The sequence below is a fragment of the Perca flavescens genome, chromosome 13 (genome assembly GCF_004354835.1).
Source record: "Perca flavescens isolate YP-PL-M2 chromosome 13, PFLA_1.0, whole genome shotgun sequence".
In the NCBI taxonomy this organism is placed as follows: domain Eukaryota; kingdom Metazoa; phylum Chordata; class Actinopteri; order Perciformes; family Percidae; genus Perca; species Perca flavescens.
In genome coordinates this window covers 15,664,072-15,683,236 of record NC_041343.1, presented here as the reverse complement: position 1 = coordinate 15,683,236, position 19,165 = coordinate 15,664,072, and the positions used below count along the sequence as shown (strand labels likewise).

Genomic DNA, 19,165 nt, shown 5'->3' with positions numbered 1-19,165 from the left:
GACTCTAAACTGGACAGGCCAGTAAATGTGAGGGGAGGGAACTACTACGATGGTCACATCTACGGTGTGAGCAATCTAAGTGGTAATATCTCAGCGTAATGACGGGTCTGGTCTCTGACTGCCTTCTCCTTGAACTGCAGACAAGCCATTGAAGGGCTGAAAGAGCCGAGACGGTCAGATGGGACCTGACCCCTGGATGAACTGAAAAGAGACAGAAGGAGGGAGTGAGGAGAGAGAGAGAGAGAGAGAGAGAGAGAGAGAGAGAGAGAGAGAGAGAGAAAGAGAGAGAGAGAGAAGGAAAGGCAGAATATATATACACATCTATAGTTGCTTAAAAAGGCATTAAACCCCTTGAGTTTTTCATAGCTTTTTGTATTAAAAAATGACTTCTTCATAATGTTTTTTTTTAAATTTAGATACAGCATCCTTTATATGTTTATCAGTTGTTCAGTTTTCTACTATATTATATTTTGATATGATATTGTGATAATTCTGTTACTGTACAAAATATATACTGTATTTTGGGGCGTCCTGGTAGCCAAATAGTTAATAATTGTGGTGTAGTGGTTAAGACCAATAGGCTTCTATATAAACACAATGTCCATAGTAAACAGAGTGAACCTGATATACTAATTGCTTGTTCTGTTGTTCCAAAGCTTCTCTTGCACTGCCACATACTGTACAGCAGACCCTTATGTTTGGTATGCTAGTAACAAAGAGGATAATCCCCAAGGAATGGAAGACTACCAGCACTTCTTGTTTCTCCAGATGGTTTAGGGAGTCTCAGAGATACATCTTGAGAGGCTTTGAAGCAACACACATGGTTTTCATGAAAAGTTTGAGAGTACCTGGGGCCCAATTATTAGACAGCTTAACTCTCCTGTTAGTTAGCTAAGGTCCCTACTGCGTGACACCCAGTTTGGGATCCTTATCCATATGCTTTTTTTTTATGATATAGGCTGACACATCATTGTTTTTATCTTTGGCTAGTCTGGCTTTTTGTGGTCGCTGTCTTTTTTTAAAATTTGTATTCTGTTTTTGAATGTGGTTTGAGTTTGTAAGTTTGTATATATATATATATACTGAATAAATCTGACACAACCACCACATATTTCTTGATGTGCTTATCTTTTTAAGCAACTGTAGTTGTTGTGTATGAAGATGGATATGGGAGAGTCTGAGACAAAACTAATATCATGAGAACTCTAGCTAAGTGACACGCACTAAAAGGTCAACTGGTATTATCTGCTCGCATTTGCCGCAGCAGCATTACCCAGGTTAACAGTGAGTTTCACTCTGCCTCCGTCCAGCTCCAGACGCAGGGTGTCCGCTGACTGCTGAGAGGTGGTGGCCATCAGCAGGCCAAAGGCCCTCTGGGACATGAAGCGGAGGGACACTTCCTCAGCCTCTGTGTGTAGTGTCCTTGGCAGCACCACCTTGAGATACATGCTGCCATCATAGCTCACCATGGTGGCCTCTACCGATTTCAGGAAGAGGAAGCATTAGCAGACATTGAACCCCAGAGGAAATCACAACACTAAATTAAAAACACAAAGTGGCATTTATGGAATGAAGCCTGAATTCAAGCTTATCTGAGATACGGCATGATATCATTTTAGATTGCAGTTTTCATCAGTCACACCAGATGGCAGAAAAAGCCTGGAGCATGCGAAGACAGCGGTGCGATTACAGCAGCAGCAATCAAATTTCTGAAGGATTTATACCCATCACAGTGCAATACAAGGGGTATTTTCATACATCCCTTATACTATTAGCTGCCAATGGATCTGTGTAATTTGGCCTTTCTGTGGGAAAACCATCTGCATGGTAAATGCAGAGTGATTCAGGCCGAATCACTCTGCAGAGCCAGCACTGCATTTCTAATGAACCACCCATAGCACTGGCAAACTCATGATAATGACTATTCATTAATATATCACTATACTGTAGGAAAATACTGTAATTTACTATGCATTAAATACAAAATAAATATCATACTGCAATTGTAAATTTAATTATTATTGTTTAGCAGGCCGGAACATTAAGGCCAGATGAATTAATTTTCTTTGTATCTACATTTTTTTTCCATCTGTGCAGGCACATTCCAGCCACTACACAGCTAAGTTTATAAATAAAATACCGGTGTTAAAAGGTTTGCAGCAACATTTTAACATTACTTATCCTTCCCATCCACTACCATCCATTTCAGAAACTCTTACCCTTCTCACAGCTGGGACCTAGGTAGCCGGTACCGTTGCAGTCACAAATGTGGCGGTTCCAGCCTTCTCTGCAGTGTCCACCGTTGGCACATGTGTCTCTTGCACACCTGACATGAGTCTCTCTGGTGCAGAAACTGCTGATACCTGTGGCACTCTGAACCTCTGCCAGCCTCCACAGGTTACGGCTCTGTCCGTCAATGAAGAGGTCCCTCACACAGCCCACGTAGCCTAGGCTGAGGGAGGCGCTCCATACCTCAGGGGGGAGCATGAGTGCTTGGCGATCCTCAGGTAAACCTCCAAGATACATATCCCCGTCTAGGTCAAGGATTTCACTGCCTTCATTAGCAGAAAAGGGGATGCTCTGGCTGTTCACCGAGATGAAGCCTGTAGGGCGGGCAGTGAGTCAATTTGTACTTACACAATGTTTTTGTTGAAAATGAAGACAGGTGTGTGTGTGTGGGTTATGCTACGTGAGAAGTAAGAACAAACTGAGAGATAGAGGAAGTGGGCTTTAGTCTCTGCTTGTTTTTAAAGAGTGTGGATTAAGAAACTGTACTGCCAGAGTTTTTTTTGTGAGCAAAAGCAGGAGCTAAAACTAACCGTCTTCACTAGAAAAGTTAAGACGGACATATTACCCTGCTTGAGAAGGAAGGATATGTATTTATAGAAATGTGTAGGAAGAAATAGAAGGAACTAAGTGCATTTTGGCTTCTACTAATAAAGCAGACATTTGGATTGTACTAATACGGCTCAATTTGAGGTGGGTGACTGTATAATTGGCCACTTGTGAAATGGGTTAACACAGATTTCTAAATGTCATACATAGATTATAGCAACGGAAAATATCATTGCAATTAAAACCTAATATGCATGCAAGTGTCAGTGCAGTGAATAAAAAGCAAGAGCGTGCCGATGTGACTGGATCCATGCTGGCATATGGCGGTTTCACAGCTTGAAACCTTTTCTGCTCCACAGCTAAAACTGGAGAAACACAGTAACAGAAGCAGACAGAAGGCTTCCCCTGCCTTCACAAACCCACAATTTTCTTACCGTTGCGTCCGCTCCTCTGGAAGTCCACGTGGCACCACTCGCCATCATCAAGCCTCTTGTTACTGGCTTTCATTTTGATGCTGCCAGAGCCCATATCCATGACCAGGTAGAGAAATCCATCCAGCAGCTCCATGGCGAAGAAGTCAGCCCTGGGCTTCCTGTCGGGCTGTACGCCCTGCAGACTGCCATGGCTGAACAGCAGCAGGCCGATGGGCTCTGTGGTGCGGAAGTCAAAAGATATGGCGCCTGTCTTCTTTGTGTTCCACCTGGGCAATGTCAAGTAGGCAGACGGTGTGTCGAAAGTGACCGGCTCCAGGGCTTCCACATCTTCGCAGCTGAATATCAGGTCACCATGGATACTGATCTTTGGGTCTTGCTGTTCAGCCAGTCGTGACAGCTGCAGTCTAAACTCATTATTCTTGTAGACCACCTAATAAGAGAGGGAGATGTTGTGATGACATGACAACTGGAGAGAGCAATAAATTCAGTGCAAAGGTTGAATATTACTCATCAATACATATTAGATATATACGATATGACACAGCAACATCACAAGGACATGCAGCAGAAAACACAGTGAATCATCCCTAAACTCAGATAAAAAATGTCCCGATAATCATATCCAGAGTTACGTCCAATAAACTGGCACCTTAAATTAAACGGATGCAGAGGCAGTTAATGCATTAATTAATGAACCACAAATGACACGACACACATCGCATCGCATCTCTCTTTGAGATTGTTCCTGACTCGTGCTGTGTGTCCATGTAGCGGTTGATGATGAAGATGATGAATCATTTTATTTCGGTTAACATACATTGAGAGCGCATAGGCTATAGAACTGTACGCATTGTATTTTACAGGTACTCAAACAAAAGCAAGAAGGCAGCAAGAGCTAAATGTTTTTGACATTGGGAAATGCATTTAGATTTAGATGCAAATGCAAATATTTACATTTTAGGCATTTAGCTGAGTCACTAAGGAACGTACAATAGGTCTGACTGTTGAATAATCATTACATTCGGAGAGGAGGAATCACAGACATAGCACCTACACAACTGAAAGAGCTGTGGATGGAAGAGAGGTGGACTTTATCTTTCACAAGCACAACACACAATTCTTTATTAGGCAAATTTAGTAAATGTAAGAGGGCATAAGCTTGAGTATTCATTTTCACTGCTGAGCTCATGATGCAGATACCTGTTAACTGTGGTAAAAAAAATCTGATTATACACTCTGGCTGCAGTGAACAGACCTCCCTCTGTCTTTGAGGATTGTATGGCTATTGATTTGAAAATATAGATAAATCACAGGAAACAGAGAGATATACAAAATGATTTTTTTAAGTATTCACTTATACTACAATATACCCTGATTATACTGAATGCATACTTCAATAGAATGCATGTGTGGGCTTCTCTGTAAGGTTATTGTATAATTTTCTACTTTCATTCTGGGTTCATCAATATGCACAGCAGGGGACAGCAAACCTTGTCTCATTCTGTATCAGTTGTAAGTCACCCCAAGCCCACTGTTATCTTCCACTCTGCGACTGCCTGAGGTGACACACCACACTGCGCAGAGGACTAACAGCAGAGCTGAGAGGCAATTTGAGCCAATATCACACTTCACACTGCCTCAGTGTGACTAATTAAGCAGTGAAATCAGATGGTGAAACTGACCATCGAGAAATGAGTGTAACAGGCAATTTTTAAATAAACACAGTCAATCAAGACACAGCGCATTGGCAGATATATTTGGCCATTGATTACAACAAGCAACACCACTTCTAACAAAAATGCAAAAATGGCTACAAAAATAGCACTTTGTGACCTCTGCACAGCTATTACACAAGCCAAAGGACAATACAGGGAGTGGAATCCCATTTCAGAAATTCATACGCCTGTATGTGACAAGGATTACAGAATATCCCAAAACACAAGAATAAAGCTCCCCTAGTGTTGATTGACAAAGCCCTCATGTCTTTTATGCTCAAACGGTGAAGAATAACAATAATCTGCAGTGCCCTGCTACGTCCTGCTACACCCTGTAGCCACTGTTCATCACACCCCCAACCGTCACCGTCAGACACCGCCTACCAAGAGCCCGGGTCTGTCCGAGGTTTCTCCCTAAAAGGAAGTTGTCCTTACCACCTGAAGTTTCTCCCTAAAAGGACGTTTTTCCTCGCCACTGTCGCACTAAATGCTTGCTCTTGGGGGAATTACTAGAATTGTTGGGTCTTTGTAAATTATAGAGTGTGGTCTAGACCTACTCTATCTGTAAAGTGTCCTGAGATAACTCTTGTTATGATTTGATACTATAAATAAAATTGAATTGAAATTGAATTGAATTGAATTGAATTGAATTGAATTGAATAACAACTCTCTCTGCTGCTAAAAAACATGTGAGCAAAGCATTAAATTAGAGGGACCTAATGATGCAGTGTGGGACATCCTGTGGGCACACATTCTACAGACCGATAAGATGCGGACTTCAAAGACAAATTCATCTTTCCCCTACAGTTGTTGTAGTTGTAACATTCGTCTGAAAGTGGCCATTATTTTTCTTGTACCTGATGAACCTGATGGCTTCTCCCCACCCATCAGCACTTACATCTTTTATCATGCAACGTCTTGGGAGATTAGTCATATCCCAAACTCTCTACTTTTAGTTAAGACAGATATCCCCCTAAATAGATGCACTGCTTATACAATAAATATTGTATTCAATCTGCCCCCCGCATGGATTAAGATGAATATGTGTGTTGGAATTTTTTCCATTCACCGCAGAGCTTTGTTCCTCTACATCACCAAACTCAGAGCGCTGGCTTAGACTGACCCGTCTCTGAACCTGCCTCCTGGATCCACAGGCAGAGCTGATCCTATTTGATCAGCTCTGCCTCTGCCACTGCTCACCTTCATTACTGGGACTTTTCAGGTTTGTCATCCTATCCTCATGACTCTTTATCCTGTCATATTCTCCCTATGCATGCCTACAAGACATCTGTGTGACTATGCACAGCAGTAGTAGGTCTAAACACCACCATCAGTCGCAGCCGCACCACCCACAGAGCGGGGGTTGCAGCATTGGCAGTGTACTGGGACAATAACCTGTCCATAAATAACATCTAAATTTCATTTCAATATATTCACATTACAGAGTAGACACTCTATTTAAAAATCATTTAGTTAACACTTGAGTGCTTTAAAATGTTGTTGTCATGTACTCTATTAATACTACAACCAGTGTAGGAAATAAAAAAAAAGTTTTGGGGGGCAACTTTCCCCCACTTTCTAAAAAGCATTTACAAAAATGTAGATGCGCTACTAAATATAATTAGTGCGTAAAGTTGCTGTTTTTTAAATGTGAAATGAGCCCAGATTAACATGCATACAGTAATCACCACCTTGTGCCAACCTGAGTAAATAAAAATAATACTGTTACTATTAGAGTGCAACAGTGCTGTTATTGGCTATTAGGAGTTAAAACTACAGAATTACATATCTGTATACTGTGTGGACTACAAGATTCAAAATGAAATGAGGCTGTGCTTTGGCACTGCAGTGCTTTGAGCGAAATGCAAATATCAGCATGTTAACATGCTCACAATGGCAATGCTAACATGCTGATGTTTAACAGGTAGTATTTGCCATGTTCACTATTTCAGCTTAGCATGCTAAAATTTGTCATTAGCACAAAACCCAAAGGACAGCTGAGGCTGATGGAAAAGTATCTGGCATGCATACCAAAGTATTGATCAAAAAGACATTTTGACCTGATTATGGCACTAGATGAAAAGTCAGGGGATAACTAAAGCCATTAGGAATTTATCCTCTAGCAACCTTGATTAACTGTTAAGCGAAAACCTGAATGTGAACCTCATGGTGGTGCGAGAGGAAACATTGGGGGATCAAAGTCTGTATGATTCATCCTTTGGGGAATCGCAAATGTCTAAATTTCATGGCAATCCATTTATTGGTGGCAAGATATTTCAGTCTGGACCAAAGTGGTGGAACAAACGACATTGCTGTCCCTAGAGCTCCAGTGTAGCTAAAACTCATAGATGTAAATAATTTGTCAATAACTTCTCCATTTTAGTGTCATAACTGTGAAAGTGCTTTTTCAAACTGGCTCCAAGAAGAAAATCTGAAACATAAAAATAAATCTTTTCACGCTAGTTCTAGCAGAGCATTGAAGCCAAGCACAACATCTCCAACAATGTTCAAATAAGTCATGAATCTACTTTTAAGAAGACTATCTGACAGATTTTATAATATGTCAAACTCTCACACATACTCTAAAGAAGCTGCTGCTTGTTATACTTTGCTCCAACTTGCTGCTGCTGTTGCTAGCTTAGTCAGACATTTGCCTTGTGCGTTTTGTGTATCCTCTAAGTGATGTGTCTGTTCTGTCCTTGGTGCATTGTACTCCCCACTGAATCCCATGCAGCTGGATTTAATGGGGATCAAGAGCAGGGCCTAATAACAGTTTATAAGCATTTATGGAATAAATGGTCTTATATCCTTTGACGTAAGTGTCTCTGCCAGAAGAAAAGTCATTTGTTTGAGCTTGATATTGACTCCACCAAGACAATATATATATATATATATATATATATATACAACGATCTGCCACTCTGATGCTTATGCTACTTTACACTTCACTATTTTAATTCAAACTACTGCCTGTTTTAGTCATGTCTCCTCCTAATCCATCCTTGGTAATGCATTTCTCTCACTTTTAATGCACAAAGCATGTCATTCAATTTTTATGAGATTGCTCACTTCATTAAACATTTGGAAGCTCAGGCTGAAATTCTGCATTTATCCATTATTCATTACTTTGTCTATAATAATTCTGATGCTGAGTACATGATCATAGCTTGCTTGCTAAAGATAATCAATGTGACAGGTACACGCCATTGTTAAAAAGTAAAAAAATCTGGAAATAGTGATGAAAAGTTCAGACTGGTATTTCAGGAATGAACATGAGAAGATGCATCTGTTTCTTATGAATATTAGGGCTACGTTCTCAAAGTGATTCCCGCAGGAATCTATAAATGCATATGCTCTGCACAGCGCATATGCAGCTGAATGTTTCTCCTTCAAACACCCTACAACAGGAGAATCGATACGAATGTGAGTGGTGATTTTCTATACGCAGAACATGCTCTGCTTATAGGAAGGGGTAGTGCTATCTAAGGAGGGTAGGATAGTGTTTCCAGTCCTCTGCTGGGACCGAGGTCAAGCTGTACTCACATCTTTTAGACAGCCCAGGAAGTTGTTGCCGACCGGGGAGCCTGGTAGGTCGGCTGTGTTTAGGCTGCCTCCTATGTAGAAGAGATCATCAGAGCCCAGCATGGTGTAGTCCTCCTGAGTGTAGCCGGTGGTGGTGAGAATCCCATCCACCAAGATCGTCACCTAGAGGAGCCATTGTGGGAGGACGATATAAGGGAAAATAAATTGCAAGACATAAAGAGAGTTTAAGTCAGAAAGAAAGAAATTTCCTAATTATTTCATGCCTCATTTCTTGATTCTAGTTGAGCTTGCCTTAATGTTAGATACTGAAGGCAATTACAAGATCAGCTTTGAAGGGTTGACTAATCTCAGATGATCCCTAAATCTGATATATTAGCAGGATTGCAGTGGAGACAATATACCATAAATATTCTTTCTACTGATATTTTGGCTCCAAATCAATATGAATGCTACATTGTACTCAATTAATTTGAGATTGAAGATATCAATATGGCAAGCTATGTTGCTTGTGTATTGGCAGCAACAAAACGAAATGATTCCCATATCAGTCTTATCAGTAGACAGAGACAAAGGAAATTAATAACTGAATAGGGCTATACAGTAGAAGAAGAAATGATATGCTTGTTGCTATGACAATAAGCCTACAGTTGACATGTATTCCTGTACAAATGTAACAGCTCCCACTTTGGGGTAATAGGTGAAAACAATAATGATTTCATTGTGATGAAAAGAAAATTCAATTTTCAGGAAAATCTACTGCGAAAAGCTAATTAATAAGCTGTACTCACTCCAATAAGATGTCATGCATAAAATCTTTTGCCAAAATCAGGCCAGTAAGTTTGCAAAAATATCAAAGACCAATACATATGTCAGAGAGAGGAAACTGCTCTCTCCTTCAGTCTTCAATTAACAGCCCCTGCACCTTCACTACACACTTTAGTTGTCTTATATTGTACACATTGAATGATAATTTTTCATTTTAATTTTGATTGGGAAATTCCATGGAGAAAATTTTGCATTTAAGCAATTGCGATATAACATGTTGTGGGAAGAATTGACATTACACATAATAATGGGATGATTTCTATTAAAAGAGAAGGATGATAAAGATGAAGGAGGCACTGAGCTACATATCTGGATAAAAAATACACCACCCCAAGATCCAATTGACCTTGACTTAGGTAGATAAAGTGGTGTGGCCTCATTCCCAACATACTGATGATAATCACCCTGCCAGGTGTCAGTAAGCATACACAAAACAAGTCATTAAAAATCTGGGACCTATGATCAAGCGTTCTGATTTTAAAAGTCCTTATATTGTATCTCAGGAACTTAATTTTGTGAAAACAGTGGTGGTTATTCTGTCAAATCGCTGGTATGTTGAAAGCAAGAGGATCAGAGACAAAAGAATGACTTGACAGGGTATGTTCAGGTGTCAGGTCAAAAAACAAAGTCCTGCCTCACCATTCACTAGTACTGGCAGGAATTGATTTCTATCTAGTGGTGAAGCCCTCAGTATCTCTGGCTTGAACAGTGGACAATGGCAGGGCTTGACGTGGGTTGATGAAACTGCACATCAAGAAAACCAAAGTGCTTTCATGCCTGGAAAGAAGGGAGGTGCATCTCCGGTCTGAGGCCGATGCAATATGCATGTTGATGCATTGCCAACTACCTGATACATTAAATATACTGTAGAAGAAAATGTTTTACCTAATAGTTTTATCCTTATATTGTCTTTTCTGTTGCTTTGTGAAACAGATGTGTATTGAGCCTATGTTAATCTACTCAGACAGACTTGTGAGTTGAGTGTCTTCTGAGAGACTTGACCAGCCCACACCTTACCTCTTGTTTCCTGTACCTCAATATACAATTCTGGCCAGAAAACTCCCTCTGGGCAAAGAGAATTCTACAGCTTCTTTTGAACTTCTATTTTTTTTAACTATCTCCACTGCACAGTGAATATTACTTATCTGAACCAGCCACATAATTGGTCTTGAAAGATTTTTTTCTTCCACAATACATATGCAGCAACTACAGATGCCATACAATTCATCCCCTACTGCGATGCAGCGTGATCCGACCCGATTTGATTCAACAATGCGATTCAACACGATACGATGTGATTTGATGCAATGCAAAAGAATGATGCTATGCAGTTCAATGTGAGATTGATTTTATTTCTTAACCAAATAGTAAATTAAATTATAGCTGCTTTGTAGCAATGGTCGCGGCCGAGCATTTTGAGGAGGAAAAGAAAAAGGCGGTGGATGTAAAAGAGGAGAAAAATAGCAAATAAACAAAGATTCTTTCAGCAGAAGTGCCAAACAGAGACATTCCTGCTCATCCGTTGAGTATGCCCAAGAAACAGGCATAATGTTTAAGTGAGAGTTGGGTAGGGGATTTGAACTCCTAACCTCTCACACTGAAAACCAGTATCAACCTTGTTGAGATACAGCTCCTGTGAGAAACCTGTGTGTCCAATCTCCAAAGCATAATGCCAGAGTACACAGTGACACGTTAAGCTAGGACACAAACCAATGAGCTGATCATTTCAGACAGGTGTGTTAATGCTGATAAAAATCTATAATATGCAGGGAAGGTGTCCAAAGCACAATGGTTGATTAGGTATAAGACGGTCTCCCTATAACCCTAGGGGCTTGAACTCCCAACATCTGGGTCCAAAGGAAAGTGCTGATCTCAGTGAGCTATTATCTGGGTGATGACTCAAAAGGCTTCAGGGCAGTGAATAGACAATGGGCAGGAATGCATGAGAATGCAGGATTTTAAACTACTGTCAAAAATTCATTTCTCACTAGAAAATTTGTGTACAGAGAATTTGTGTACTTGGTTAAGACAACATTGAGATGCCTGTAATGTATTTTCACAAAGATCAATAACTGATGTTTAAAGATGCTCTATTTTGCATTGACTGCAATGGCGTGGAGGAGGACACAATTAAATAAAAAATTAGAAATTCACTTTTTGAGATAAAATTCTGAAATTTGGCACACTAAATCTAAAGTGACCTCTAAATGTTGCGATTTTTTTCCGTAAACATTAAAGATTTAGTTTGGAAGAAATTGCAATATTTGTTTACACTACTTTTTCTTTCACTCCACAACATCTACAAAAGCATAACCAGTTTCTAATAATGAGTAATACACCACATCCTGACACCCCAGATAGTTACTTTACCGGCATTTCAAAATCAGAGGTGATGGTAACTATTGAATTAAAAAACATCATTAATAAGAAGCACACAGCAGGATAATATTCAAGTTCCAGTTCTGGCTGGAACAATTTGAGACTGACCTTTCATCCTAATTTCTCCCAGGTTTCTACTCATCCAAGGTTACACAGAGCTCATTAAAGGCAAACATATATTTATGACTGTTAGTGGAGCTCAAGAGTTAACAGTGAGAATTGAATGCAATATTTAGGATAATATGTGTGCATGCTATCATATTGTGTGTGAGTGTGTACAGTAAAGGCCCATAAATAGGTGGATGTATGATTATTAAGGGTCAGAAAAGCCAACAGAATGAGCACCAATCATTTTTCCCACAACAGTAAAAGACTAGAATTACCACCTTGCGGTTGTATGCCTCCGCCAACCTGTCAAGTTGCAATTTACGTCCATATCTGTCCAGACTCGTATAATTTATGTAGTAATGACTGTGAAGGAATGTAATAAAAAGGTATTAAGTGTATTTTTAGAGAAATGAAAGTTATTACTATATTGACATGTAAGATGTCAGTGAATAATTTTTGGTAAGAAACAAGCTGTCTTCACTTAGAGACTATTTTTACAGAGGAGAACACAGGGCTGATAGAGAGCTACATCACATGGTGCAACAATCACCTAAAGTTTAATACCAGTAAAACCACATCTTCAACCCGGCAGCACAGAAGATATACACAACACCACAGTTTCAAGATTATTGTCACCAATTCAGTATCCAACCAAATGTGAAATATGGTCACAATCTCCCCGTCTGTTCCTGAGTTACGGCATTGAATAATGGCCAGAAAAGTCTTTTCGCAGAACATTATGATGTCAAAGTGAAGTTGACCTTTGACATTTTGGATATAAAATGGCATCATTTTATCATTATATACTATTTGACATTTGTGTGAAATTTTGTCATGATTGACGTATGATTTTTTGAGTTACTGACAAAAACGTGTTTTGTGAGGTCACAGTGTCCTGGACATTTGACTTCCAACTTCTAATCAGTTCATCCTTGAGTCCAAGTGGACGTTTGTTTCAAATTTAAAGAAATGCCCTCAAGGCCTTTCTGACATATTGCGTTTACGAGAATGGGACGCACAAATGTATGGGAAACCCAAAAAAATAATGCCTTCGACCAAGGCTGTCGCCGGTACGGAGGCATAAAAAGACAGATGGGGGCTGGATAGTAATAGGAGGAATTCTAGCCGGAAAAGCACCACCGGCTCCAACATAATGTTTCCACCAGCACTCTCTTGGGAGTTACAGTTTCCCCTATCTACATGTCAGTGGGGTAACTTATCTAAAGGGAAAGCAATTTACACAGGGATCAAATGCATTTCTGAAAGCATAAGTGACGTTGTAAGCATTGGATTGCCACTCTTCTGGAAGCCGGGGTAAGGAAATAGATGTGGAGGAGGATGCAACTTTATATGCAGCTTAATGTGACAGATTCAGAATATATTGGTGATGATGAGAGTGTTAGATACAAAATGAGTCCTACTTTAGCAATGAAATCAAACGTTTAAATGCATTGCACATGGCAAAGCTCATTCTATAGAAACACATTTAGGTTAATTATGGTTCAGGTAAATTTACTAAGTGGTCACTTTATTTGGCACAAAAAGGCTTGGACTCCTTTTGCTTTCAGAAGACCAATTTCCTCAAGGTTTTAATATTGCGCTATAAATGACTCACAGGGCTCTTGTTGGACTCAGTGGTGTGACTTGTCTCCTGTAGATTTTTGAATACACTTCAAAAGCCACTTGCACCATGATCCGTGGTAAAACTGCTCTGCCATGTTTTCCTATGGGGAGAGCGGTGGAGACAATATGGAGGAAGCGCTATCCTTGATCATGCACCACTCTGAATCACCACCGAACGCTGCGCTCAAAGTTAAAAAATATTTCAAATATGACCTCGTTGCTGCTGACCTTTCTAAGGCGCAATCAAAGCCAGAAGCAATGATGATGTACACCTGCACTTTAACTCTGTGTCTACAATATGCTCTGCACCCTTCCTCACAGTTTTATCTCTGATCATGTGTACGCGGCTTAAGGTAGGAATACATAGCATCTCAGCTAAAGAAGCCCTGCTTGAGTGGATACAATTTGTGTGCCTTGCATTGTACCCACTCCCCAGTATGTGCCAATTTGTGACTTTTTCTATAAGTGAGGGACCAAGGGACCAAAATGTTGTTTGCTGTTTTCAGGGAAAAAGCTCAAAAAACCCACAGTACATTACCAGTTCAGCACCAACTGGCAGACAGACACAGTTAGCAACTAGCTGGTGAACACATGGAGCAACCTACTGCTTATCTCGATAATCCAAGTCCTCACATTAGCAAATCAGTAGTTGATAGATTTTTCTTTTACTGATTTTCCTGAAATATTCAGTTAAAATGTGAGCTACATTTGGATGGAAACCTGCCTATAGTGGAGCCAGCTATTTTTCTCAAGGGTTGGAGGAGAACAGAAACACAACCACGAGAGAGTGAATATTGGACTTAGACCAGAAACACAACTCCAAATGAATGATTGTGTTGCTCTGTAACGGCTGGATGTGTAAAAAAGCAACTGTTAACAAGTTCTCTACATCAACTTAACAGATATGCCAATGTTGTGTTCACCAAAAATCTGTTATGGCAGGTTTAAAGTTGCAAATATTTCTCTTGGCTTCTATAAGGGAACAAGTTGTTAAATCTTAACAGTTAGCAAATAATTTTATACATACCAGAAAAAGAGTAACATTAGCATTTGCAGTTCTGTTTATATACATTACAAAACACAATCTGCAAGCTCAAACACTCTATCTATCTACAATCTACAATTCCTTTCACATTACACATAAATTACAACATTATTCAGTGTTAATAGAAAAAAAAACATGAATTAGTGGATCTTTAAGGTACTGTATGATGGAACTAATTATAGAATGACTGCAGTGAAAGAAGAGAGCCAGCAGGGTAACATTTAATGTAACGCAGACACATCCTGGCAGTCTGTAAATTAGTTTGGAAATTCAGCACTATGCATTGTCCAGAGGACAACGTTAATGAATGAAACCTTAGGGCCGAGCTGTACTTGGCTGCAGACCAGTACAATAGGCACAGCTGTACAATATTGGACACATGCAATGAGTGTTCATTAATTATATAAAAGCTCTGCTCTATTTGTCATGACCTCATGCAAAGTAGCATTTGCAATTGTTAGGCAGTTTGTCAAAATCTGTACGAGAATTATTGTTTTGTAAAGGTAGAAAAAAACAACTGGCTGCAGAGATTTCAGCACTGCTGCAGGATACATGAATGTGATGGATATTGCTGTATTAGTTGATTCTTTCTTTCAATGAGGAAGAAAGACCTTTACAGCAGTCTTGTGGGTGCAGAAAAAAACAGAACTTGCCTGATTCTAAAAGTACTCAGTGATTTCCACCAAAACAATCTATTTCATGAGAAAGAGGGCAATGGCCTAATATGAGCTTGTGGTATGTATCAGAATGTGGAAGATGCTAGATAGGTGGTCCATTGGAGCAGAAATATTACACATTCAAAAGAAGCCAACAGTCTTTGTGAGTGTTTACACTGATAGAGGACTATTAGTACCTAAACCCTGCTTGCATGGGACTGGTATTACAGAACTTGGACCATTGATCTTATCCAAAAGTTAAAGACAATTATGTACCGACTTGTGACTTACATAAGTAAGGTGCAAGTCACAGGCAGTGGATATATACACACCTGGCGTAGGTTGCGTGTCACTCGAACATCATGCCAGACATTGTCATTGAACTTCCCTTTGGCAGGTTCCACCAGGGCCTCAAAAGCACCAGAGCCCAGGTTGATGACCAGCCACAGCGCTCCGTTCCTCAGGGACAGGTTGACATAGTCGGCTGACCTCCCTGTGTGAAGCAGCAGGCCGTTCCTCTGCAGGGTACGGAAGGACAGCGTGATCTCATCCAAACTGCTCTGAATGGGAGTCTGGGACAGGTTGTAGCTGAAGAACTCATTGCCTTTGAAGGTGGCCACTGACTCCTCCTGCCCTAAGAGGGGAGGAGAAACATCTTAGATAATTGTTTGAGTCATCAGGCTTAAGTTTGATTTACCTACTGCAGTTCACTACTGTAGTGACATGTCCAGATAGGTAAGGTTTCGGTGAGCAAAACGGGACTAAAATGAGTGGACAACAAGCAGTACAGTATTATTTAACAAATATTTCACTATCACCAAAACTAACTTGAACAGACCATGTACGTATTTGTGGAGCTATTCACATATACTACAAAATCACTGTACATTTTAAATGATTTTCTTATTGTCAACAAATCCCATGAAAAGACCAAAACCAACAATAAACTGATCCTACTGTCTGTGTAGCCAAAGCCTGATGTTGCATATTTCTCTGTACCGCATACCTCTATACAAACACATGAGTGAGCCACAGTGTTACACTGGGTGACATTTTCCTAAAATACAATGAACATGGGCACTGTAGTTTACTGTGAGTCAAGCCCACATACACTTTTCTTCTAGTTCTGTAAATACTCAGTAGCACATCAAATCTGCAGCTGAAATTAGACCCCAACAAATGCACAATTTGCTCCCATTTTAAGTAAAGTCGGTTTTGGTGTTTTCATAAAAAATGTTGGCAATAAGTATGGAACAATACCATCCTTTAATCAATAGTGACATTTAAAAATGATGATATAAATGTGACAAGCTTTGGCTAAACCTCTAATTAACACCCGTAGTTCAAAGAATTTCCAGTAAGGATGTTAAATGTACAGAAAAATCTGACATTTCCCGACTGTTCCAATAAAAGGAGTTTTTAGGTTTAACCAGAGCAAGGAATATTTTTGTCTTCTTCATCATTTCTTGGAATTTCACTTTCACAAGCTGCACTAAAGACCCTATTGATGTGCATGTGGTGTCAAACATCTTTACACGTTATACAAAATCATTCATGGTATTACAGTTAATTCAACAATGATGCGATAATGATTGCACCTAACAAGAAGATAATTACCAACATAAGATTATTGCCAACATAAACTTAATGATGAAAAAATGAGATTTTGAATAAAATCAAAAGATATATTGAAGATATAGATACATAATAGACAGATATATTTTACACATAGAAACCATACAAAGTATATGAATTTGGAAAATCAAAACAATTTCGGCGCAAGTTGTTAATCTTGTGACTGTGAAGTCATGCAACAATCTGAGTGGAGACAGCAGCAAACTTTTGAAAACAGAACTTGACACCACAATGGCAAAAAGTCATACAGCTTTGGCATCAAATAGTATTGATTAGTCTCGGCCCTGCTGTATACTGAATAGTAAAACTTCACTAAGGCCTTGCACACACTGAACACATTCTGACAACCACATTTAATCTGAATCATGTTGAAATCCACAGTAAACTTCACAGTTGATTGCACTGAACGCCAGGGGTAATGTTAACTATTGTATAACACAGTTCTTGAACCAATGAATGGGCTGTTTGAAGCCAGTATAGACGCCCCTTCCTTTGCTTGTTTGTAAGATACAGCCTCGGAACTATACTGAACAAGCGATTTCAAGCTAGAAGGATAAGCTGTCCCTGAAGCCTGTGTTTGTTTAGTAAAGGAAATGTCGGCTTCTGAACTCTGGTTCCAACCTAAGCCAACAGGATCAGTGGTCCCATTAGTCCCTATTGTCTGAGTAGTGTACTTACTCAACTACCGAGCAGACACCAACTAGCTATTGATGTTGAGCCTAAATGTAAAGTTCAGCTTTTGACTGATGTTGTAGGTGAAATATAAACCTACTGTAAGTGTAGGAGCAGAGTCAGTGCAGTGAACACTGAAGGCAACTCATAGTGGTTAAGAAAATAAGATTATGGGACACCAGAAGTATTGTGGCCTAATTTAGCAAAGTGCTTACTGTACATGTGCAGTTACTAACCCCACAGGCAAGCTACAGTCTAATCTAATATCTTAGAAATGCTTTCTCATACAGTCCATATAACAAGAGGGTTTGCATCATATCCTGTGCACATCCTGTGCTCTCCGTCACTTCAAGCTTTCTACAATGAAGACGTCACTGGCAGACCTGTGGAAGTGTGTGGGTGGTTAGAAAGGCAGGGCGCCATATCTCTGTTTTCCTGCTTACCTAAGAGGATGCCCATTGTCTGCAGCAACAATGTTTACCAGCTTGTGAAAAAGGCAATAATGGCTGTTTGCTCTGACACTAGATAGACTTTGGCTCGTACTCAGAGGAAATGCCATAAGAGACACTGGCTGCAGTCACTACACCAGCTATGAGATGCTGCTGGAGCAGTTTAGCACTGTATACTGTATATGTTGCTGCTGACTGGGGGCAGAGCCATCAACCTTCTTACCTTGGATAAGACAATTGAGCCAAACTATCTCTCCATGCAAATGCATTCCCATATCAACAGAAAAAGAAGGCTCAGCAGAATATAATGGCAGCACCAACAATCTCTACATGTCTCCTCTGCTTCTCTTCTCATATCCTTTTGCTTTGTGCTACCCCTGCCTCTCTTCCGGTCTCCTATCTACTTGCACCCTATCCCTCTAAATTCAGGAAACTAATCCTGGTGAGTCCTTGGGGCGCTGCCCATGGCCAATCCAGTGAAGTGCGCAGCTACAAAAATGGAGGTGTTGCCCCCATGCCCATGTCCAAAAAGGATTATCTGTAAAGGTACTGCCCAGAGCCATGCATTAGCGGCTGTCACTGCATGATGCACATCAAACACTGCAGAGGAAGAGGGTCTTGCAATATAAATTATCTGCTACTTCTTCCTATTAGCCCACCTGTTCCAGTCTTTGTTGCAATTACACATGCTGCAGTTGCTGCACCACATGTGGATTGCTCATTAATATTAAGCTTTGCAGTTGATTCCTTTTTTTTTTTTTTTTTTAAGTGGTCCAAAAGCCCAGGTCGCAGATGGCAGTTGCTGACTTTGTCTCCTGCTCAGGGGCGGAGGAGTCCCTTGTCGGCTGGTTGCACTCAAACATACTGTAAGTCAGGCAGTGTGGGCATGTGGATAGCGGAGCAGCAGCTTACCGTTGGTCTGGAGGCAGTGACGTGCATTAGGACTCTAGGTGGTCAGTGAGCTACACCTGTGCCTGAATAATTTCACCATTTACAGTACATCTGTGTGTAGTGTACATGCAAGCAAAGTATTCTGGAACAGAAGCACGCACACAAGCAGTCATTTCTGGATTTCCTAAAGTCTACGAAATGCTTTTAATTTATTTATAAACTATGAGGGGACGACTGTGGTGTATATTTGGTTTGAAATTATTTGTGGCTTAATCAATTCAGATTAAATCAGACTACTCCCTTTAGTGTCCCCTCAGGCTAAAGCTGGAATATTGTCAAAGTTAATAACATTTGT

At 40.1% G+C, this 19,165-nt stretch overlaps 1 protein-coding gene across 3 annotated transcripts in view; it reads right to left on the bottom strand.

The window, feature by feature from the left end:
• The window catches only part of nrxn2a (neurexin 2a), a 121,618-nt gene that overhangs the window by 66,888 nt on the left and 35,565 nt on the right, over window positions 1-19,165 (bottom strand). For all 3 annotated transcript variants that reach the window (XM_028594695.1, XM_028594697.1, XM_028594696.1), the window contains exons 6-10: window positions 15,496-15,797; window positions 8,528-8,689; window positions 3,270-3,699; window positions 2,220-2,603; window positions 1,274-1,477 (exon numbers count right to left, since the gene is read on the bottom strand). In XM_028594695.1, coding sequence (XP_028450496.1) covers window positions 1,274-1,477; window positions 2,220-2,603; window positions 3,270-3,699; window positions 8,528-8,689; window positions 15,496-15,797 — 1,482 coding nt within the window. The remainder of the gene's footprint in view (window positions 1-1,273; window positions 1,478-2,219; window positions 2,604-3,269; window positions 3,700-8,527; window positions 8,690-15,495; window positions 15,798-19,165) is intronic.